The sequence below is a fragment of the Hyla sarda genome, chromosome 5, assembly GCF_029499605.1.
Source record: "Hyla sarda isolate aHylSar1 chromosome 5, aHylSar1.hap1, whole genome shotgun sequence".
NCBI classification, from domain to species: Eukaryota; Metazoa; Chordata; class Amphibia; order Anura; family Hylidae; genus Hyla; species Hyla sarda.
Genome location: NC_079193.1, coordinates 357,413,085 through 357,438,505, shown reverse-complemented (window position 1 = coordinate 357,438,505; position 25,421 = coordinate 357,413,085). Strand labels below are relative to the sequence as shown.

At 42.1% G+C, this 25,421-nt stretch overlaps 1 protein-coding gene across 1 annotated transcript in view; it reads left to right on the top strand.

Moving 5' to 3' along the window:
• DERL1 (derlin 1) overlaps nucleotides 1–24,423 on the top strand; it is a 31,454-nt gene extending 7,031 nt beyond the window's left edge. The window contains exons 2-8 of the mRNA XM_056518644.1: nucleotides 3,502–3,613; nucleotides 4,050–4,114; nucleotides 6,197–6,223; nucleotides 8,478–8,573; nucleotides 9,785–9,837; nucleotides 22,285–22,395; nucleotides 23,848–24,423. Of these exons, the coding sequence (XP_056374619.1) occupies nucleotides 3,502–3,613; nucleotides 4,050–4,114; nucleotides 6,197–6,223; nucleotides 8,478–8,573; nucleotides 9,785–9,837; nucleotides 22,285–22,395; nucleotides 23,848–23,989 (606 nt within the window). The 3' untranslated portion in view covers nucleotides 23,990–24,423. The remainder of the gene's footprint in view (nucleotides 1–3,501; nucleotides 3,614–4,049; nucleotides 4,115–6,196; nucleotides 6,224–8,477; nucleotides 8,574–9,784; nucleotides 9,838–22,284; nucleotides 22,396–23,847) is intronic.
• Nucleotides 24,424–25,421: the final 998 nt, after the last annotated feature.

Here is a 25,421-nt window from a genome sequence, read left to right as displayed (position 1 = left end):
CAGAGATAGGGAGGACCTCATTGTTAAGAGGAGGAAAAACTATGAAAAAATGTATTTGCATTCAAGAACAGTGTGAAGAATTCTAGAATCAAATCGGCAAATGGGCAAAACTGGCATTTGCTGGAACAATAACCAAATTTAGAAGAGGTCACGTCAAGGGGCCCCATCATCACCTATAGGAAGAACCGGACTATAGAAGAGTTGCTGAATATGAAAGAGATTTAATTAAAAAAAAAAAAGTAGAGATGAGCGAACTTGCAGTAAATTCGATTCGTCACAAACTTCTCGGCTCGGCAGTTGCTGACTTTATCCTGCATAAATGAGTTCAGCTTTCAGGTGCTCCGGTGGCTGGAAAAGGTGGATACAGTCCTAGAAGAGTCTCCAGCCACCGGAGCACCTGAAAGCTGAACTCATTTATGCAGGATAAAGTCAGCAACCGCCGAGCCGAGAAGTTTGTGACGAATCGAATCTCTGTAACTTCGTTCATCTCTATAAAAAATAAAAAAGCAGAGAAACGTAAGCGAGAGCTATCAGCAGTTGGTTAACACAAGATCTCCCCACGGGTAATAAATGTGGAATCTGTCCACAACGCAAATCTAACAGCTGCGTACGTAAAGGAAGACTAGGAAGGTACTATTCTGCAATCAGAGAACTGATCACGTGTTGGACCACGTAGGTGGTATCAGTGCTGGGCGGTATACTGGTTCATACCGAAAACCGGGGGTTGTGTGTTTTAAAATTTATGATCTGAATTTTTTTATATACCACAATACCGGTGAGTGTATAATCCTGTTGGGTACAGAGGGCATACCTGTACGCCCTCCGCCCGCTCCCTTCCTATAACGCGGTGCCACGCCGTGGCCCTGCGTCATAGCGGGGCAGGCGTGGCACCTAGCAACTGCCGGGACCCGTGGCTAATAGTGCGCGGTACTGATCGCGGTGCCTCGCACTATTTACCCTTAAGACGCGACTTTCAAATTTGATTGCCGCATCTAAAGTGAAAGCTAATCAGTGCCGGTTAGCTCAGTGGGCTTTTGGGTACCACCGCGGCGAAATCGTGGCGACCCGAACAGCTGGAGGTCATGAGGAGGGTCCCCTACCTTCCTCCTCGCTGTCCGATCGCCGAATGACTGCTCAGTGCCTTAGATCCAGGAATGAGCAGTCAAGCGGCAGAATCATTGATAAATGTTATCCTATGAGAAACCACTGATCAATGTAAAAGATCAGTGTGTGCAGTGTTATAGTCCCCTATGGGGGCTATAACATTGCGGGAAAAAAAGTGAAAAAAAAAAGTTTAATAAAGATTATTTAACCCTTCCACTAGTAAGTCAGAATCATTTTGGGCGCTGCCATAGAAATTAATGGAGGACTTGCAGCATGCGCTTCTCACTGAGCGCCAGGTCTCGTCCCAGTGAATGTGGGGGGCCTCAGCGGTCGGACCCCCGCCATAAGCTTTTTATCCCCTATCCTGTGTATAGGGGATAAGTTCGTATTCACCAGAGTACTCCTTTAACGACTTGTTGTGAAGCATGTCTACTGCTGTAGAAATGGATATAAGCCATCACTTGTTGCAAAACTACAACTCCCAGCATGCCCAGACAGCCTTTGGCTACTGTGACTACTGGGGTAGGAAGGAGAGGCTGCTGTGACTACTGGGGTAGGAAGGAGAGGCTGCTGTGATTACAGGGGTAGGAAGGAGAGGCTGCTGTGATTACAGGGGTTGGAAGGAGAGGCTGCTGTTATTACAGGGGTAGGAAGGAGAGGCTGCTGTGACTACAGGGGTTGGAAGGAGAGGCTGCTGTGATTACTGGGGTAGGAAGGAGAGGCTGCTGTGACTACAGGGGTTGGAAGGAGAGGCTGCTGTGACTACTGGGGCAGGAAGGAGAGACTGCTGTGACTACTGGGGTAGTAAGGAGAGGCTGCTGTGATTACAGGGGTAGGAAGGAGAGGCTGCTGTGACTACTGGGGTAGGAAGGAGAGGCTGCTGTGACTACTGGGGTAGGAAGGAGAGGCTGCTGTGACTACTGGGGTAGGAAGGAGAGGCTGCTGTGACTACTGGGGTAGGAAGGAGAGGCTGCTGTGACTACTGGGGTAGGAAGGAGAGGCTGCTGTGACTACTGGGGTAGGAAGGAGAGGCTGCTGTGATTACTGGGGTAGGAGGGAGAGGCTGCTGTGACTACTGGGGTAGGAGGGAGAGGCTGCTGTGACTACTGGGGTAGGAGGGAGAGGCTGCTGTGATTACAGGGGTAGGGAGGAGAGGCTGCTGTGATTACTGGGGTAGGAAGGAGAGGCTGCTGTGATTACAGGGGTAGGAAGGAGAGGCTGCTGTGATTACTGGGGTAGGAAGGAGAGGCTGCTGTGATTACAGGGGTAGGAAGGAGAGGCTGCTGTGATTACTGGGGCAGGAAGGAGAGGCTGCTGTGACTACTGGGGTAGGAAGGAGAGGCTGCTGTGATTACTGGGGTAGGAAGGAGAGGCTGCTGTCACTACAGGGGTAGGAAGGAGAGGCTGCTGTGACTACTGGGGTAGGGAGGAGAGGCTGCTGTGACTACTGGGGTAGGGAGGAGAGGCTGCTGTGACTACTGGGGTAGGGAGGAGAGGCTGCTGTGATTACAGGGGTAGGGAGGAGAGGCTGCTGTGACTACTGGGGTAGGAAGGAGAGGCTGCTGTGACTACAGGGGTAGGAAGGAGAGGCTGCTGTGATTACTGGGGTAGGAAGGAGAGGCTGCTGTGATTACTGGGGTAGGAAGGAGAGGCTGCTGTGACTACTGGGGTAGGAAGGAGAGGCTGCTGTGACTACAGGGGTAGGAAGGAGAGGCTGCTGTGATTACTGGGGTAGGAAGGAGAGGCTGCTGTGATTACTGGGGTAGGAAGGAGAGGCTGCTGTGACTACTGGGGTAGGAAGGAGAGGCTGCTGTGACTATTGGGGTAGGAAGGAGAGGCTGCTGTGACTACTGGGGTAGGAAGGAGAGGCTGCTGTGACTACTGGGGTAGGAAGGAGAGGCTGCTGTGATTACTGGGGTAGGAGGGAGAGGCTGCTGTGACTACTGGGGTAGGAAGGAGAGGCTGCTGTGATTACTGGGGTAGGAAGGAGAGGCTGCTGTGACTACTGGGGTAGGAAGGAGAGGCTGCTGTGACTACTGGGGTAGGAAGGAGAGGCTGCTGTGACTACTGGGGTAGGAAGGAGAGGCTGCTGTGACTACTGGGGTAGGAAGGAGAGGCTGCTGTGACTACTGGGGTAGGAAGGAGAGGCTGCTGTGATTACAGGGGTAGGAGGGAGAGGCTGCTGTGACTACTGGGGTAGGAAGGAGAGGCTGCTGTGACTACTGGGGTAGGGAGGACCTATATTTGTAAGTAATACATCATGTTACTCAGGTTCACCCACACTATTATCCAGTTTAGTGTAGTGCTGGTGAATTGGCTTCATTTTGCCTTTAACCACTGTCATCCTGGAGCCTGAGACCTGTCTTGTAATGTGTCGTTCTGCTCTTTATCACACAGATATGGCGACCGATCACCTCTACGTTTTATTTCCCGGTTGGACCTGGTTCAGGGTTTCTTTACATGGTGAACTTGTATTTCCTGTATCAGTATTCGACCAGACTGGAAACAGGTAAGAGAATGGAGCCACAATTCACACATTGCAGAAGAATGAAGCAAAACTGTCAATGTGATAAATGCATTTAAGACCTATCATATGCAGAACTCCATGGAGCCACGGGGGGTCCGCGGGATCTCCGTAGAGCCACGGGGGTCCGCGGGATCTCCGTAGAGCAGTGTTTCCCAACCAGGGTGCCTCCAGCTGTTGCAAAACTACATCTCCCAGCATGCCCGGGCAGCCAAAGGCTGTCCGGGCATGCTGGGAATTGTAGTTTTGCAACAGCTGGAGGCACCCTGGTTGGGAAACACTGCCATAGAGCCATGGAGGGTCTGTGTGACAAGTACTTTTTTGGGGGAAATTGCTATGTGTGTACTTTGCCTCTGTATTAATAAATCTGTTATTATTTTGACGTAATGTCTTTCTCTCCACTTTTCCTTGTATATTGTAGGTGCGTTTGATGGACGACCGGCAGATTACATCTTCATGCTCCTCTTCAACTGGATCTGTATTGTCGTATCCTTTAAAGGCACAGGATGCCATCTGTGTTCTTACAGTCTGACGTACTGTGGGCTTGGTTGTCTATAGGGCTCTGCTTAAATGGGCACTGTCAGATCCAAAACCTTTTTTATGTGGTTACAGATTAATTTAAAGGCCTTTTGTAATATGGTTGTTTTAAAATATTTTGAATATTTAATAAAGTAAATTGCCCCTGAGAATCTCACCACTAGGCGTCCCCATAGCTACTAGGACAATACCCAGTCCTCCAGCAGTATCGGGCTTGTCCATAAGTCATGGACAAGGCTGCATGAGCAGACACACCAATCACCTCCCAACACCACACAAATCACCTCCCTCCACACGCCAATCGTCTTTCACCACCACAAGGGAGGGACACGCCCCCTCCCACCACACACCAATCACCTCCCACCACCACAGGGGAGGGACACGCCCCTTCCCACCCACACACTGTGAGCTAATGAAAAGAGGGCTTTTTATATTAAATAAAGGTGATAGAGGCAAAAAAATTAGATGTACATGGTCAGGATTAGGTACTGTGCAACAGTGTTTCCTAACCAGGGGGCCTCCAGCTGTTGCAAAACTACAACTCCCAGCATGCCCGGACAGCCTTTGGCTGTCCGGGCATGGTGGGAGTTGTAGTTTTGCAACAGCTAGAGGCACCCTGGTTGGGAAACACTGGTGTAACATTTAATTTTTTTTGTGTGGGATCTGAAAGGTACACATTAAAGGGGTACTCCGGTGAAAACCTTTTTTTTTTTCTTTTAAATCAACTGGTGGCAGAAAGTTAAACCTATTTGTAAATTACTTCTATTAAAAAATCTTAATCCTTCCAGTACTTATTAGCTGTTGAATGCTACAGAGGAAATTCCTTTCTTTCTGGAACACTGATGACATCACGAGCACAGTGCTCTCTGCTGACATCTCTGTCCATTTTAGCAACCGTGCATAGCAGATGTATGCTAAGGGCAGCATGGTGGCTCAGTGGTTAGCACTGCTGCCTTGCAGTGCTGGGGACTTGGGTTCAAATCCCACTAAGGACAACAATAAATAAAGCATTATTATTATAATAACGTCAGCAGAGAGAACTGTGGTCGTGATGTCATCAGAGAGCATTCCAAAAAGAAAAGAATTTCCTCTGTAGTATTCAGCAGCTAATAAGTACAGGAAGGATTAAGATTTTTTAATAGAAGTAATTTACAAATATGTTTAACTTTCTGCCACCAGTTGATTTAAAAGAAAAAAGGTTTTCACCGGAGTACCCCTTTAAAGTTATCAGTCAGTCTAATACATACATTTGTTGCTGACTGAAAACCCCCCACTGATGGCTACATGATAGAGGGGCAAGCTGTATCTTGGTGAAGGAGAGGTGACCATGCAGGCTAAGGCTGAGTTCACACCACATTTTTGCAATACCGTTCCCAGGTTTTTGATGATAAAAAATAAATAAATAAAACGGATTCCTCAAAACCGGACTAAACTGTAAAAAAAAAAAAAAAAACTTGTGTACAAATTTTAATCCGTATACAGTTTGAGAAATGATGTCCAGTTGCATCCGTATTTTAAGAAAAAAAAAGTATACGTTTTTAACTTTTCACTCCATTAGAAATAGAAATTCCAAGAAAAAAACTGTGCAAAGTCAAAAACCGGATGGAACCGTACGCACATACGGTTCTGTACAGCTTCCATTGACTCCCTTGTTAAAAAAAATGAATAAATAATAAAAAAAAAGTTTGACGTTTCAATACGGTTTTTCATCTGGATCAAAAACCGTGGTAGGCTACGGTTTTGGGTACGGGGGGGGGGGCGGACAAAACTGGATGTAAAACGAACACAACTGGATGCATCTTTTCGCATACGGTTTTCAATGGAGAGTCAATGTATACGGTTTTCAATACGGTTCCGTACGGTTTTCACGTTGAAAACCTATACGGGAACTGTATTGTAAAAACATGGCGTGAACCCAGTCAGTTAGAAGAAGATATGGAAACGGCTGATATTGATGGCATATCCAGTACTTGATGTGATGTATTGGTCTGACTTTCCCATATAGGATTCTCCTTAACGTTGTCCTGGTAGATAACTGGAGTAATAATGGACATGCAGGTAAGATCCATGGCCTGTATTATCTCTAAACCAATGTTTCCCAGCCAGTGTGCCTCCAGCTGTTGCAAAACTACAACTCCTAGCAGTTGGCTGTGCAGGAATGCTGGGAGTTGTAGTTCTGCAACAGCTGGAGGCACCCTGGATGAGAAAAACTGCTGTGAACACTACTAGGGCCCTTTTTGATGATTTATGCTTCTACTGTACCTAAGCAATTATTAAAGGAGTACTCCAGGATCTGAAATCTTATACCCCTATCCTAAGGATAGGGGATAAGTATGAACCTAAATAATCCCAATGAGTGACTGATCCACGCCCAACAATGTCAGAGAAAACCAAAGAAACAAAGAACTTTTATTAATTTACCGTAGTAAGAAAAAAAGAACGAACATACATTTAAAATTCATTAAATACATATATGGGGAGAATGAGACTGGTGGAAAAGCGAACAAAAAATGGAAGCATACATAGAAAATGTGACCACGATGTTGAAAATTGTAATGTAGCAAGTCTAGGTACCACAAACAAAAGTGGGGTCTATATGCTATAAAGTAATGAAGGCAAAAATTGCTAAAGGTAGAGCCCAAAAAAAAGTGCCATAAGTGCGGTGGAAAAAGTAGTAGGAAAAGAGATTCCTATCACATAGATAAGCACGTAGAGCCACAAAATATTAGAATACAATAGATAGTAGCAATTATTACCAAGTGGACCGGGTACAGACAGTGTGCTTCCACCACCCAACATACAGACAGTGTGCTTCCACCACCAAACATACAGACAGTGTGCTTCCACCACCCGACGTTTCGCTCAAGGCTTCTTCCGGGGCGTTTCACACCCCGGAAAAAGCATTCAGCGAAATGTCGGGTAGTGGAAGCAGACTGTCTGTACCCGGTCCACTTGGTAATAATTGCTACTATCTATTGTATTCTAATACTTTGTGGCTCTACATATCTATGTGATGGGAATCTCTTTGCCTTCTACTTTTTGCACAGCACTTTTGACACTTTTTTTTTTTGGCCTCTACTTTTGGAATTTTTTGCCTTCATTACTTTATAGCATATAGACCCCACTTTTGTTTGTGGTACCTAGACTTGCTACTATACAATTTTCAACATTGTGGTCACATTTTCTATGTATGCTTTCAATTTTTGTTCGCTTTTCCACCAGCCTCATTCTCCCCATATATGTATTTTATGAATTTTAAATGTTTGTTCTTTTTTTTTCTTACGACGGTAAATTAATAAAGTATGTAATTATTGATTCATAAACGCCTTTTTTGTTTCTTTTGGTTTTCTCGGAGAGGGGATAAGTGTCAGATCGCGGGGGTCTGACCACTGGGACCTCCTCCGCCATCTCCCGTAAGGGAGTCCCAGCAGTCCGTACAAAGGGAGTGTGTCAACCACTGCACGAAACAGCAGCCGACTCGCCCCATCAGTGCAGCGCTATGACAGAGCCGGAGGTTGCATATTGCAGCGCTCCAGCTCTCCCATAGCGTTGTAGTTGTGCTCTCTGATTTAAAAAAAAAAAATATATATATATATAGATATCCACCAAAGTACCCCTTTAATATAATTTAAGAAGTTTATATTGGTAATGCTAGGTGCAGAGGGTTCCACTCCCCAGCTCAGACCATCTGACCGTAAACTGGCTCCATTATAGTCTATAGACCAGTGTTTCCAAACCAGGGCACCTCCAGCTGTTGCAAAACTACAATTCCCAGCATGACCGGACAGCCACCTTTTCAGGCGAGTGGTGAACTCTCCCTGAGTTAAATACTCATCCCGTTTAGTTGGTCTAAGGCCCCTCATCTCAGCCAAGCCAGGTCACCCTGCTCTGTACTGACGAGGGGCAAGTACCCCGAAACAGCTGTCTGCAGATGGGTACTCTTTCCTTCTGGAGAGAGAGTTCTGGCTTGGCATTAATCCCGATTAGCTTTTTATATTCCGTAACTGGAGCTAAGCTGATACCAGAGAACACCGCCTGAAAAGGTGATGTAATGAGCTGATTTGCATATTCCCCTACCCAGAATGGCTGCGGAGTGCTTAGTGGCCCTTGAAAGCTCCGTCACACCAGGAGTGGTGAACTCTCCCTGAGTTAAATACTCATCCCGTATATATAAATATATATATATTTTCCCCTAAATGAATGGTGTGTTCTAGAGAGGAGCCATTAATGTTTTTTTTCTTTGGGCCCCTGTTGGATCTCTGGTTGTGATCTCCATAAGTCTCATGGTGTTTGTGGTGTCTGTGTCTTTCAGCTGCTGATGATCCCGCTGATCATGTCTGTTCTGTACGTCTGGTCCCAGCTCAACAGGGACATGATCGTGTCATTTTGGTTTGGAACAAGATTCAAGGTACGTAGGTTCTACAACTCCTGTACTTGTTCTCAATCAGTTGTTACAGGTATAAGGAGGATCCTGACTTCTTCAGCATAAAACATAAACCCGACAGTGCTTAAAGGGGTACTCCACTGGCCAGCCTTCCGAATGCTGTGCGTGCACGCTGCGGGGGTCGGCCACGCCCTTCGTGACGTTAGGACATACCCCCTAATATAAGTCTACGAGAGGGAACGTAACTGCCGCCACGCCTTCTTCCATAGACTTGCATTGAGGGGCCTGACGTCATGAGGGGGCATGGCCGACCCCCGCAGCGTGCGCGCACAGCATTCGGAAGGCTGGCCAGTGAAGTACCCCTTTAAAGGGGTTCTCCGCCCCTAGACATCTTATCCCCTATTCAAAGGATAGGGGATAAGATGTCTGATCATGGGGGTCCCCATCTCTGTGCAGCACCTGGCATTCATTTAGAATGCGGCAGGCGGGGGCCGTGACATCACGGCCACAGCCTTCGTGACGTCATGCTACGCCCCCTTAATGCAAGTCTATGGGAAGGGGCGTGGCAGGCGTCACTTCCCCCCCCCCCCCCCCTCCCTTAGACTTACATTGAGGGGGCATGGCGCGATGGCACGAGAGGTGCGGCGTGGCCATGTCGTCACGACGCCTTCTCCCAGCGTTCGTGACAAAATATTCCAAACGCTGTGTCAGCGGAGTACCCCTTTGAGCGTAAATAGATTCTGCTGATGGTCTGTTGTTGTTTATAGGCAACACTTGCCAAATTTTGAAAAGGGACATAAAGGAGGAATAGAAAGCACAAGCAACATTTTTAAGGGGCTCATGTCCATCCAAAAAAATGTATACGGGCCCCAGATAACAGTCCCTAAATCAAGTGTTTTCTAACCAGGGTGCCTCCAGCTGTTGAAAAACTACAATTCCCAGCAGGCCCGGACAGCCTTTGGCTGTCCGGGCCTGCTGGGAGTTGTAGTTTTGCAACAGCTGGAGACAATCTGGTTAGAAAATACTACCTTAAACACATGTATTATCTTATTGCTATAAAATGAAAGAAGCCTCTGGATGATCGCCATTGTTTTATATGTTGGGCCCAGGAGCCTCTTTCTATAACATTGATCTTATACAGTATATAAAGATAGTGATCCAGCCCAGTAATGTATTGTATATAGCGAAATCTGACCGCGCTGCTCACACTCTATCTCTTGCCTCCCTTACATTAGGCTTGTTACCTACCCTGGGTCATACTGGGATTCAACTACATTATTGGAGGATCGTAAGTACTGCACTTTCCTCAACCGCTATCCAGGTCACTAGTGGACAGACACTTAAAGGGGTACTCCCATGGAAAACTTTTTTTTTAATTTTTTTTTTTTTTTTTTTTAAATGAACTGGTGCCAGAAAGTTAAACAGATTTGAAAATCACTTCTATTAAAAAATCTCAATCCTTCCAGTACTTTTTAGGGGCTGTATACTAAAGAGAAATCCAAAAACAGAAATGCATTTCCTGTGATGTCCTGACCACAGTGACCTCTGCTGTCCATTTTAGGGACTGAAGAAAATCCATATAGCAAACATATGCTTCTCTGGACAGTTCCTAAAATGGACAGCAGAGGTCAGCCGAGAGCACTGTGGTCAGGACATCACAGGAAATGCATTTCTGTTTTTGGATTTCTCTTTAGTGTACAGCCCCTAAAAAGTACCGGAAGGATTAAGATTTTTTAACAGAAGTGATTTACAAATCTGTTTAACTTTCTGGCACCAGTTGATTTAAAAAAAATATAAATAAGTTTTCCACGGGAGTACCCCTTTAAAGGCGTACTCTGCTGCTCAGTGTTTGGAATAAACCGTTCCAAATGGTGGAGCGGGGAGCGCGTAACGTCATAGCCCCGCCCCCTCAATGCAAGTCTATGGGAGCGGGAATGATGTCACGCGCTCCAGGATCGGTTTGTTCCAAACGCTGAGCAGCGGAGTATGCCTTTTTAAAGGAGTACTCCACTGGAAAACAATTTTTTTAAATCAACTGGTGCCAGAAAGTTATACAGATTGTAAATGACTTCTATTTAAAAATCTTAAAGGGGTACTCCGGTGAAAACCTTTTTCCTTTTAAATCAACTGGTGGCAGAAAGTTAAACATATTTGTAAATTAAAAAATGCAGTGTAGCCCGGACCTTCTAGGTGAGTATAATATGGATATACGAGGATCGTGCTTCAATAATAATTATCATTTATTTATAAAAATAAGATTTCACCACTTCTCACAGGGCCCTTGTGAGAAGAACATACATAATAAAAGGCAACCTAACAATGTATTAGGCAATAGTATTAAAATTATACACTTGGCATAGAGTAATAGAATAAAATAGCAGAGTAAGATCTGTACCATACAAATATATTAGAAAGTTGCTCTTCTAGATGTTTAGGGTAAATATGTCCCTTTTTAGATACAGTAGCAAACAGTCTGTATTATTAGAAATTGTTACCGGTCTGTAAATTGTAGCTCAGGCGGTGAATATTGCTCCCGCAATAGCTAAGTGTCCGTGGTGTGCACAGTTCACTGTACGGTGCTTCCAATTGTGAGCCTGGTCCAGTAGGGTCTGAGCGTGGTGGCAGTCGCTGTCGGATAAGGCGCTGGCAGGCGCCGAAGATCGTGGTGGTGTCCGGGGACTGCTGGCGCTGGCGTGCGCTAGAGTTGGTATTCCTCACCGCTTCATTGGTTGGTAAACAGGACCATATACTGGAGGGCTGGAAGTTCACCTCGTGGTGCCGGCGTCTGACGTCAGAGCCGGGATGGCTACACCAGGATAATTGCACCGGGATAATTGCACCGGGATGGATCTGAACTGCTGAACCGGGTAGGTAGCAGAGTGAGAGCGCAAATGATGGTACAGTTCATGAAGTGTAACTGGCCATAGAATTTGGGCACAGTTCAAGTACTGCTATGCCAGTAGATAACGACTAGACGCGTTTCAGGGTTGTATAATATAACCCTTTCCTCAGTAGTCATGATAGTTGCCATAGATCATCAGTTGTTTTATATGGGCACAAATCCCACCCCTTAACACATTGATAGATAATAGTAAAAAGCATAAATGGATTCAATGGATCGGTTCACCTAGAGAGCAATACTAAGTATAGAGTAGTGTGTGAATTCTGTTGGAAAATTGTAACGATGCGTTTTCCCAAACAGATGATTTTTATTTTTTATTTTTTATTATTTTTTTTTTGTATAATAAAAAGAGATAGTATTATATAACAGACAGTGTATTGGAAGTAAATAAATAGGGGAATACAATGAAATACAATAAAATAAAACAGGAATGAAACAAGAAAAGTAATAAAATAGAAATATAAAAATCAATGTAAATAACCATAGACACAAAATAAAATTAGTTATAGTAATCAAAAATAAGAATAAAATAAAAGTTTAAATATAAAAAATATAAAGATGAAAATAAAAATAAGAAAAATAAAAATAAAAATAAAAATAGAAATAAAAATAAAAATAAAATTATAAATGTAAATAAAATAAAATAAAATTAAACAATAAAAAATAAATGATTAAAAAATAAAAATTAGTGATAGAGAATAAAAATGAAACAAAATAAAATATAAATGAAAATAAAAATAAATTTAAATGAATAAATGATTAAATGAAAAGATAATAGTGACATAAAATAATAATAATGGATAAAAGGACATCGTTGTAGATGAATCTATAGGGGATGAGGTCAGCCCATGGGATAACCCCTTGATGACCAAATAGGGGTGTTCCAATGGGCCGAGTGAATCCCCTATAAAAATCCGAAGAGTTCGAAGTTGGAGTTGAGTCCGCCAGGTTCTAATGTTGCAAATTCAAATATTTTCTTACTTTCCGCTTTGGACATTTTCAATAAGAAACTGCCCCCTCGCCAATCTTTTTTGATTAGCTGGAGACCGGTGAAGGAGAGAGAGGACATGTCACTATTATGAACTGTGGAGAAATGTGCAGACAGTGGATGTTTCAGGTTTTTGTTTTTAATATTATTAAGATGTTCAGCTATCCTCATTTTGAGGGCCCTTTTGGTTCGGCCAATATATTGCTTCTTACATCCACATTCTATGATGTATAAGACACCCTTTGAATTGCAAGTTATTAGATCTTCAATTTTCCATTTAAAAGTGTTAGTTTGAGAACAGATTTCTACAACTTTTTTGGGGCCCTTTATTTTTGTGCAATTGGCACATGTTCCACACCTAATAAATCCTTTGGTGGTTAGCCAGGAGTTGTTTAGTTTCTTTGGGGGTGGTTTTATAGATGGTGCTATAGTCTAAATTTGGGGCTCGGGTATATACTATTGGGGGACGTGACGGTAGTAGTGGGCCCACCTCTCGGTCTTGTTGTAATAAATGCCAATGTTTTTTAATTATTCCTTCTATTTTTTTGTATGATCTATTGAAGGGAATCACCAATTTACCTACAAAACTGTCAGCATTAGTGATTTTTTCTCTTTTTGAAAAAAAGGTGGTCCTATCTAATGTTCTCACATGATCCAGAGACTGTTGGAGTAGCTGATCGGGATAATCTTTCTCTTTAAACTGATTGGTGAGTTGTTGTGCCTCTTCCAAAAATTGTTCGTCTGAGGTACAATTTCTTTTTAACCTCCGATATTGTCCTTTTGGGACATTAATCAACCATCTAGGTAGATGGCAACTGGAGTAACCTATGAAGCAGTTCTTGGCTGTTGGTTTGTAATATGTCTTACATATAAGGTTATCCCGATCAGCACTTACAACAATATCTAGAAAATAGATACTGGTTTTACTGATAGTGGATGTGAAGTGAAGATTGTGATCATTAGTGTTCAAATTAGTTATAAAGTGTTCTAAATCAACTGTGTCCCCCTCCCAAATTAAAATAATATCGTCAATGTACCGCTTCCAGAGCACCAGGCCTGCGCCAAGCCGAGGTAAGATGGTACTCTCCTCCCATTTTGCCATAAATAAATTGGCGTAGCTTGGCGCAAACCTGGTGCCCATCGCGGTACCAATTAACTGCAAATAGAAATCCCCTTCAAAATAGAAATAATTGTGAGTTAAAATGAAACGAATAGCTGAGGTGATGAAATTAATCTGAGGTGATTTAATGTGACCTTGTTGAAGAAAGTGTGTAACTGCTGCTATTCCTAAATCGTGCTTAATGATAGTGTACAATGATGATACATCTAAAGTGGCTAATATGTGTTTATCAGTCCATTTGAATTTTTCCAAGATTTCTATGATCTGAGTGGTATCCTTTAAGTACGTGTAAGTTTTTTGAACAAATGGCTGGAGAAACCTATCCACGTACTGGGACAAGTTCGAGGTAATCGAACCTATCCCAGACACGATAGGTCTCCCCGGGGGGTCGATTAATGATTTATGTGTCTTTGGGAGACAGTAAAAAACTGGGATTCGATCTGGAGTCCCAAGTATAAAAAGATGTTCCCTTTCATTTAAGATTTCCTCTACCGCTGCCTCTTTGCACAATTGTTGTAATGTTTGAGAATATTCCTGGGTGGGGTCTGATTTTAACTTCTGATAAATAGTTATGTCTCCCAACTGTCTATTGCAAAAAACTATCTATTGAAAAATATAAATTTAATAATTCACAATATGATCTACCTATAGAGCAAAATAATTTAGCAGTAATTCAGACATTCAAAAAGTTGGAGGTGGTAATGTCCAAAAGGCTAAGGAATCAGTGGGAAATTAAAAGCTTATCCCACTTATTGGAGATAGACATTATCCCCAAAGGTTTAAGTTTATCAAAAAACCCCGCTTCAGACCTTGAAGGAGAGATATTCAATAACAAGTGGAATAAAACATTAAAAGAATACTCGAGAGGCTTGGTACAACTTGTCATAGACAGAAGACAGGAATTGTTAAACACCTGTGATTCACAAATCAATCAATTAAAATCTGAAATGGACAAGTTCGACCAAAACTCAGAGTACTTAAAATATCAAGAAGAAATTTGCAATAAATTGGATAGATTAGAGATGGAGATAATCAATAGAAAAAACAAGAAATTATTGTGGCAGTCACAAAAACAGAAACAAACTGTTAGTACACAGGAGAATCATAATCAGTATAATGTACCAACTCAGAATTGCTTTGCCCCCCCTTCAGAAAATGGCGATTTTTTAGAGCCAAGTCACAATTACAAAAGACCTCACTATGTGAGGGAAGATACCCAATACAAAAATTCTCCCCAAAGAAACAATTACAGACCATTTACAGGATACAGGAACAGTCCGTATCACCCTCGCCCAAATTATTACAAAAATTACAAAAACCAATCTTATCAGAACAAATCCCAACCAAAATACCAACACAACCAATCAACATACAGAGAAGTCTTATTATCCAAAGCCCCACCAAAAACCCACATGATATCAGCAGAGATACATTCGGCCCCCCCTCCCCAACAGTTATTAGGAACACCAAACAAAAAAAGAGGCTACGCAGAAGATATCGAGCTCGACCACACAACACAACCTACATTAAAAATAGTCAAACCCCATCAGGGAACACATCCATTATAAATTTAAGTAACCACATTTTGACACCAGCACAAGAAAAACTGCTAAATAAAGGTTTAAAATATGCCCCGTCACACTCACTAGACAAATTTCAGACATATGTAGGTGTAGAAAAATATATTCGCAATATTTGTTTAAAAAAACACTTTCAGAAAACTCCATTTGAACGTACAATAAGTGAAACAGAATATATTCACACTGAATGTAAACCAAAGTCATGGTTTTACCCAAAACACTTAATGGGGCCTGATGTTACCACTTTTAAAAAATTAGTGGAAAATGATCTGAGGGGTATCCAAGATACTAAGCATTTTAAAGATAATATTTCTCATAAAGAAAAATTGGCAATAAAAGAACTCCAAACATTGGAGGGTATTACCATTCGCCCCGCTGATAAAGGGGGTGGAGTTGTTATATTAAATACTACTAATTATATACAAGAATGCAATAGACAGTTGGGAGACATAACTATTTATCAGAAGTTAAAATCAGACCCCACCCAGGAATATTCTCAAACATTACAACAATTGTGCAAAGAGGCAGCGGTAGAGGAAATCTTAAATGAAAGGGAACATCTTTTTATACTTGGGACTCCAGATCGAATCCCAGTTTTTTACTGTCTCCCAAAGACACATAAATCATTAATCGACCCCCCGGGGAGACCTATCGTGTCTGGGATAGGTTCGATTACCTCGAACTTGTCCCAGTACGTGGATAGGTTTCTCCAGCCATTTGTTCAAAAAACTTACACGTACTTAAAGGATACCACTCAGATCATAGAAATCTTGGAAAAATTCAAATGGACTGATAAACACATATTAGCCACTTTAGATGTATCATCATTGTACACTATCATTAAGCACGATTTAGGAATAGCAGCAGTTACACACTTTCTTCAACAAGGTCACATTAAATCACCTCAGATTAATTTCATCACCTCAGCTATTCGTTTCATTTTAACTCACAATTATTTCTATTTTGAAGGGGATTTCTATTTGCAGTTTATTGGTACCGCGATGGGCACCAGGTTTGCGCCAAGCTACGCCAATTTATTTATGGCAAAATGGGAGGAGAGTACCATCTTACCTCGGCTTGGCGCAGGCCTGGTGCTCTGGAAGCGGTACATTGACGATATTATTTTAATTTGGATGGGGGACACAGTTGATTTAGAACACTTTATAACTAATTTGAACACTAATGATCACAATCTTCACTTCACATCCACTATCAGTAAAACCAGTATCTATTTTCTAGATATTGTTGTAAGTGCTGATCGGGATAACCTTATATGTAAGACATATTACAAACCAACAGCCAAGAACTGCTTCATAGGTTACTCCAGTTGCCATCTACCTAGATGGTTGATTAATGTCCCAAAAGGACAATATCGGAGGTTAAAAAGAAATTGTACCTCAGACGAACAATTTTTGGAAGAGGCACAACAACTCACCAATCAGTTTAAAGAGAAAGATTATCCCGATTAGCTACTCCAACAGTCTCTGGATCATGTGAGAACATTAGATAGGACCACCTTTTTTTCAAAAAGAGAAAAAATCACTAATGCTGACAGTTTTGGAGGTAAATTGGTGATTCCCTTCAATAGATCATACAAAAAAATAGAAGGAATAATTAAAAAACATTGGCATTTATTACAACAAGACCGAGAGGTGGGCCCACTACTACCGTCACGTCCCCCAATAGTATATACCCGAGCCCCAAATTTAGGCTTGACTATAGCACCATCTATAAAACCACCCCCAAAGAAACTAAACAACTCCTGGCTAACCACCAAAGGATTTATTAGGTGTGGAACATGTGCCAATTGCACAAAAATAAAGGGCCCCAAAAAAGTTGTAGAAATCTGTTCTCAAACTAACACTTTTAAATGGAAAATTGAAGATCTGATAACTTGCAATTCAAAGGGTGTCTTATACATCATAGAATGTGGATGTAAGAAGCAATATATTGGCCGAACCAAAAGGGCCCTCAAAATGAGGATAGCTGAACATCTTAATAATATTAAAAACAAAAACCTGAAACATCCACTGTCTGCACATTTCTCCACAGTTCATAATAGTGATATGTCCTCTCTCTCCTTCACCGGTCTCCAGCTAATCAAAAAAGATTGGCGAGGGGGCAGTTTCTTATTGAAAATGTCCAAAGCGGAAAGTAAGAAAATATTTGAATTTGCAACATTAGAACCTGGCGGACTCAACTCCAACTTCGAACTCTTCGGATTTTTATAGGGGATTCACTCGGCCCATTGGAACACCCCTATTTGGTCATCAAGAGGTTATCCCATGGGCTGACCTCATCCCCTATAGATTCATCTACAACGATGTCCTTTTATCCATTATTATTATTTTATGTCACTATTATCTTTTCATTTAATCATTTATTCATTTAAATTTATTTTTATTTTCATTTATATTTTATTTTGTTTCATTTTTATTTTCTATCACTAATTTTTATTTTTTAATCATTTATTTTTTATTGTTTAATTTAATTTTATTTTATTTACATTTATAATTTTATTTTTATTTTTATTTATTTTTATTTCTATTTTTATTTTTATTTTTCTTTTTTCTTATTTTTATTTTCATCTTTATATTTTTTATATTTAAACTTTTATTTTATTCTTATTTTTGATTACTATAACTAATTTTATTTTGTGTCTATGGTTATTTACATTGATTTTTATATTTCTATTTTATTACTTTTCTTGTTTCATTCCTGTTTTATTTTATTGTATTTCATTGTATTCCCCTATTTATTTACTTCCAATACACTGTCTGTTATATAATACTATCTCTTTTTATTATACAAAAAAAAAAAAAACTCATCTGTTTGGGAAAACGCATCGTTACAATTTTCCAACAGAATTCACACACTACTCTATACTTAGTATTGCTCTCTAGGTGAACCGATCCATTGAATCCATTTATGCTTTTTACTATTATCTATCAATGTGTTAAGGGGTGGGATTTGTGCCCATATAAAACAACTGATGATCTATGGCAACTATCATGACTACTGAGGAAAGGGTTATATTATACAACCCTGAAACGCGTCTAGTCGTTATCTACTGGCATAGCAGTACTTGAACTGTGCCCAAATTCTATGGCCAGTTACACTTCATGAACTGTACCATCATTTGCGCTCTCACTCTGCTACCTACCCGGTCCAGCAGTTCAGATCCATCCCGGTGCAATTATCCCGGTGCAATTATCCTGGTGTAGCCATCCCGGCTCTGACGTCAGACGCCGGCACCACGAGGTGAACTTCCAGCCCTCCAGTATATGGTCCTGTTTACCAACCAATGAAGCGGTGAGGAATACCAACTCTAGCGCACGCCAGCGCCAGCAGTCCCCGGACACCATCACGATCTTCGGCGCCTGCCAGCGCCTTATCCGACAGCGACTGCCACCACGCTCAGACCCTACTGGACCAGGCTCACAATTGGAAGCACCGTACAGTGAACTGTGCACACCACGGACACTTAGCTATTGCGGGAGCAATATTCACCGCCTGAGCTACAATTTACAGACCGGTAACAATTTCTAATAATACAGACTGTTTGCTACTGTATCTAAAAAGGACATATCTACCCTAAATATCTAGAAGAGCAACTCTCTAATATATTTGCATGGTACAGATCTTACTCTGCTATTTTATTCTATTACTCTATGCCAAGTGTATAATTTTAATACTATTGCCTAATACATTGTTAGGTTGCCTTTTATTATGTATGTTCTTCTCACAAGGGCCCTGTGAGAAGTGGTGAAATCTTATTTTTATAAATAAATGATAATTATTATTGAAGCACGATCCTCGTATATCCATATTATACTCACCTAGAAGGTCCGGGCTACACTGCATTTTTTGGTTTTCCTTTTTTAGCAATTAAGGTATAGTTGCTTGCCCTGTTTGACCTCGGTGCGCAATAGTTGTGAGCTGCACACATCTACATAGTTTTTCTATATTTGTAAATTACTTCTATTAAAAAATCTTAATCCTTCCTGTACTTATTAGCTGCTGAATACTACAGAGGAAATTCTTTTCTTTTTGGAATGTTCTCTGATGACATCACGAGCACAGTTCTCTCTGCTGACGTTATTATAATAATAACGCTTTATTTATTGTTGTCCTTAGTGGGATTTGAACCCAAGTCCCCAGAACTGCAAGGCAGCAGAGCTAACCACTGAGCCACCATGCTGCCCTTAGCATGCATCTGCTATGCACGGTTGCTAAAATGGACAGCGATCACTGTGCTCGTGGTGTCATCAGTGTTCCAAAAAGAGAGGAATTTCCTCTGTAGCATTCAGCAGCTAATAAGTACTGGAAGGATTAAGATTTTTTTAATAGAAGTAATTTACAATTATGTTTAACTTTCTGCCACCAGTTGATTTAAAAGAAAAAAGGTTTTCATCGGAGTACCCCTTTAATCCTTCCAGTACTTGTCAGCTGCTGTATGCACCACAGGAAGTTCTTTTCTTTTTGAATTTCTTTTCTGTGTGACCACAGTGCTCTCTGCTGACACCTCTGTCCATGTCAAGAACTGTTCAGAGCAGGAGAGGGTTTCTATGAGGATTTGCTCCTAAACTGGACAGAGGCGTCAGCAGAGAGCTCTGTGGTCAGACAGAAAGGAAATTCATAAAGAAAAGAACTTCCTGTGGAGCATATAGCATCTGATAAGTACTGGAAGGATTAGGATTTTTAAATAGAAGTAATTAACAAATCTGTTTAACTTTCTGGCACCAGTCGATTTATAAAAAAAAAAAAAAATGTTTTTTCCTGGGGAGTTCCCCTTTAAAGTGTACTTAACTTTCACACAACTTCTGACATTGTCGTAAGGAGGTGTCAGGAGATGTAATCGGTGGGGGTCCGGCTGCTGAGGTCCCACCTGTGGTTCTTAAAAGAAGGAAGAGACGTTCTCGCCTGAGATCTGCGTCCCGTCACTTCTGTTCTCCTCAGAAAGCATACTGCGCGGTATGCGGACACAGTGGAAGTCTGAGCCCTGCACGCTGTCTGTACTCCATGCACTCAGCTTTTTAGGAAAGCCGAACAGAAATGAAGGTACACAGTGCTGAGGTGTGCTCTTCTCTTCCTGCAATTAGTGGGGGGCCCTGCAGCCAGACCCTCACCAATCAGATCATCTATGACATGTCAGAAGTTGTATAAAAAATTTACATGGACTGCAAAATGCCCCATCAAAATCAATGTGCAATCCGCCATGTGGCTTTTGATGTGATTTTCCAAAACCGCTTTTATTAAAGCTTCAGTAATGCTATAGCAGAATAGTGAGTACAGGATATAACTCAGGATCAGTACAGGATAAGTAATGTAATGTATGTACACAGTGACCTCACCAGCAGAATAGTGAGTACAGCTCTGGAGTATAATGCAGGATATAACTCAGGATCAGTACAGGATAAGTAATGTAATGTATGTACACAGTGACCTCACCAGCAGAATAGTGAGTACAGCTCTGGAATATAATACAGGATATAACTCAGGATCAGTACAGGATAAGTAATGTAATGTATGTACACAGTGACCTCACCAGCAGAATAATGAGTACAGCTCTGGAGTATAATAATGGATATAACTCAGGATCAGTACAGGATAAGTAATGGAATGTATGTACACAGTGACCTCACCAGCAGAATAGTGAGTACAGCTCTGGAGTATAATAATGGATATAACTCAGGATCAGTACAGGATAAGTAATGGAATGTATGTACACAGTGACCTCACCAGCAGAATAGTGAGTACAGCTCTGGAGTATAATACAGGATATAACTCAGGATCAGTACAGGATAAGTAATGTAATGTATGTACACAGTGACCTCACCAGCAGAATAGTGAGTACAGCTTTGGAGTATAATACAGGATATAACTCAGGATCAGGACAGGATAAGTAATGTAATGTATGTACACAGTGACCCCACCAGCAGAATAGTGAGTACAGCTCTGGAGTATAATACAGGATATAACTCAGGATCAGGACAGGATAAGTAATGTAATGTATGTACACAGTGACCCCACCAGCAGAATAGTGAGTACAGCTCTGGAGTATAATACAGGATATAATTCAGGATCAGTACAGGATAAGTAATGTAATGTATGTACACAGTGACCTCACCAGCAGAACAGTGAGTACAGCTCTGGAGTATAATACAGGATATAACTCAGGATCAGTACAGGATAAGTAATGTAATGTATGTACACAGTGACCTCACCAGCAGAATAGTGAGTACAGCTCTGGAGTATAATACAGGATATAACTCAGGATCAGTACAGGATAAGTAATATAATGTATGTACACAGTGACCTCACCAGCAGAATAGTGAGTACAGCTCTGGAGTATAATACAGGATATAACTCTGGATCAGTACAGGATAAGTAATGTAATGTATGTACACAGTGACCTCATCCGCATAATAGTGAGTACAGCACTGGGGTATAATACAGGATATAACTCAGGATCAGTACAGGATAAGTAATGTAATGTATGTACACAGTGACCTCACCAGCAGAATAGTGAGTACAGCTCTGGAGTATAATACAGGATATAACTCAGGATCAGTACAGGATAAGTAATGTAATGTATATACACAGTGACCTCACCAGCAGAATAGTGAGTACAGCTCTGGAGTATAATACAGGATATAACTCAGGATCAGTACAGGATAAGTAATGTAATGTATGTACACAGTGACCTCACCAGCAGAATCGTGAGTGCAGCACTGGAGTATAATACAGGATATAACTCAGGATCAGTACAGGATAAGTAATATAATGTATATACACAGTGACCTCATCCGCATAATAGTGAGTACAGCTCTGGGGTATAATACAGGATATAACTCAGGATCAGTCCAGGATAAGTAATGTAATATATATACACAGTGACCTCACCAGCAGAATAGTGAGTACAGCTCTGGAGTATAATACAGGATATAACTCAGGATCAGTCCAGGATAAGTAATGTAATGTATGTGTATAAGTTTTAAGCTTTAAATTGTAACACTGTCCATCTGAAAAGAACGGACTGGATCAGGTAGACTCAGGCCCATATCGGTTGTGAGAAGACGTGCGATTGACTTCTTTGTTTGTTGATACTAGAAGACATAGTGATTTTTCCTTCTTTGTTGTAGAATCGTCAATGAGCTTATTGGGAATTTAGTCGGACATCTTTACTTCTTCCTAATGTTCAAGTATCCTATGGACCTTGGCGGCAGGAACTTTCTGTCCACACCTCAGATTCTGTGAGTAACTTTTTACCTTGACATGAAATATTACACTGCTTTTTAATAAAATAAAAATAAAAACCAACTTTCAAAGAATTTTCCTAAGACTAAAAGTTATCCCCAATCCACAAGATTCAGCATAACTAACTGGCCGGTGAGGGTGCCAGAGAGAGGGAACTGAGTGGTGGGACCCCCACTGATCACAAGTGAATAAAGCAGCAACGTGCAAGCGCCGGCCACCAATCAGCTGGTTATCTCCTGCACTGAAAGCTCCCAAGAGCACAGTGGCCTCCATAATTCTTAAAGGGGTTATCTGGCTGTAGAGGGGGGGGGGGAAGAGTTAGAACAATGCTCAATCAGTAGACAGCAGTGTTTCCCAACCAGGGTGTCTTCGGCTGTTCATGCATACTGGGAGTTGTAGTTTTGCAACAGCTGGAGGCACCCTGGTTGGGGAACAATGGCCTAAAGGGCTTCAACGAAGTGTAGACCCTTTACCTAGAAATACTAAATAGTTTTTTTTCTTTTTAATAAATTAACAATATTTTCTAAAATTCAGTTTTCCCATTCTCGTTATAGGATATTAAAGGGGTACTCCGGTGGAAACTGGTGCCAGAAAGTTAAACAGATTTGTAAATTACTTCTATAAAAAAAAAATACCCTTCCAGTACTTTTTAGCAGCTGTATGCTACAGAGGAAATTCTTTTTCTTTTAGATTTTTTTTTGTTTTTGGTCTTGTCCACAGTGCTCTCTGCTGACACCTGTGTCCGTGTCAGGAACTGTCTGGAGCAGGAGAAGTTTGCAATGGGGATTTGCTCCTACTCTGGACAGTTCCTGACATGCAGAACTGTCATCAGAGAGCCCTGTGGTCAGACAGAAATGACATTCAAAAAGAAAATAATTTTCTCTGTAGTATACAGCTGCTAAAGAGTACTGGGAGGGTAAAGATTTCTTAATAGAAGTCATTTACAAACCTGTTTAACTTTCTGGCACCAGTTGATTAAAAAAAAAAAAATGTTTTCCACCGGAGCACCCCTTTAAGTGCAGAATTTAGTTCTTTATCACAAGGAGCAACATAACAAAATGTAGAAAAGTGAAAGGGTCTAAGGACATTCAGGGTGCACTGGTATATTAAAGGGGTATTCCGGCTTTATACATTTTTATCCCCTATCCAAAGTATAGGGGATAATATGTATGATCGAAAGGGGTCCTGCCGCTGGGGGACACCTGCAATCTCTGTGCAGCCCCCGGTATTCTGTGCTGGGTGCTGTCTCCGGCACGGATGTGACATCGCATCACGGCCCCTCCCATAGACATAAATGGAGGGGGTGTAGCGTGACGTCACTTGGGGGCTTGGCCGTGATGGATGCAGCCTACCATGGTCATGTGACATCAGTGCATATGATAGAAATACAGGATCGGTACAGGGATCTGAACACTATCTGTGCCTATAAGATTTGTTGTTATCACCAGGTACCGTTGGTTCCCAAGCAGAAGAGGCGGCGTATCGGGATTTGGCGTCCCACCACCAAGTGCCAGACGAGCAGCAGATGATCAAGCAGGAGGCGGAGGGCGGCACAACTGGGGTCAAGGGTTTCGGCTGGGAGAACAGTGAGGACCCCACGAGCCACATACGATACAGAACTTTTTTCTTTTATAAATCTTTTATTTGTAACTTTCTGAACTGTTGAACTTAACTCGTAAAAGACCTTTATGCAAGAAGAAGGCAGGAAGTGCAGGAGACGGTTGACCCAGCCCCGGCGCCACGTCATCCTCCACGGGCTGGACTGCCTCTCCGCTGCTTCCATTCGCGCCAAAAACTTCACGTATCCTGGGGGAAACAGAAATGAGATCAACAAAGTGTTATGGGGCTTCGCTCATTTACATTTCCTCCCGGTATGTCATTTGCGCACAGGACGCAATGCTCTGCAGGTTCCAGCGTGAGCAGATAGGACGGACTGCAGAAGAAGAAACAACGTTCTTTCAGTCATTGTAAGGAGTTAAAAACTGAAATTTGTTTAAAAAAAAATTAAAATGTATTTAATTGAATTTATTTTTGGTTCTGTCTGTGGTTGAAGAATATTGGTTCTGCCTCCTTAAAGGGGTATTCTGGGATTTTTGTTTCTTTGAATGTGAAATGGGCAGCAAAGTTAGTCTAATTACTAATCATCTTCGTTACCTATGTTTGACTGGTATTGAACTACTTTGTCTTTCTTTTTCCCTGGAGTTTTGTCTCGGACCTTTCCCAGCTTGCTGTGCAGCCCGAGACAATACATCACAAGTCATGTTAGTGCTGGGCGGTATACCGGTTCATACCGAATACAGACATTTTTCCCATACTGCAATACTGATTAGAACCCCCCCCCCCCCCCCCTCGAGTGAATGAATTATCAGCAGCGCTCTGTCCCAACATCGGGGGAAACTAACCATATGTGACCAGCGAGCGTGCCTTCTCTACCCCCCCCCCCCCAATCATATGTGACCAGAGAGCGCTCCTTCTCCCCCAATGAATTATCAGCTGCTGCGCTGTACTGTACTCTGTATTCCTGTGCTCGGGCTGCAAATATAAAAAAAAAAAAAAAACTATAACTCTCCTTCCTACGTTCCCCCTTTGCTCCGGTACCGGCCTCACGGTCCTCTGCTGCGATCCACTTGCTTCCTGGGAAGGGGCACGTCGCCGGCTGCAGTGATGTCCCGCCTCTGCTGGTGATAGGCTGAGCACACTGTCATGTATGAAGCCGGCCGGTGATAGGCTGAGGGCTCTGTGACATTCCCCTTGCCAGGAAGCAAGTGGATCGCAACGGAGGACTGTGAGGCCGGTAACGGGGGAACGTAGGAAGGTGAGTTGAAGTTTGTTTTATAATATTTGCAGCCCGGGCACAGGAATAGAGTGTACAGTACAGCGGCTGTTAATTCATAGGGGGAGAAGGAGCGCTCGCGTGTCACATATGATTTGGGGGGGGGGGGGGGAGTAGAGGAGTGCTTAACGGGATACCGTTATGTGGAACCGCCATAACTTACAAAAATACCATGATACACATTTTTGG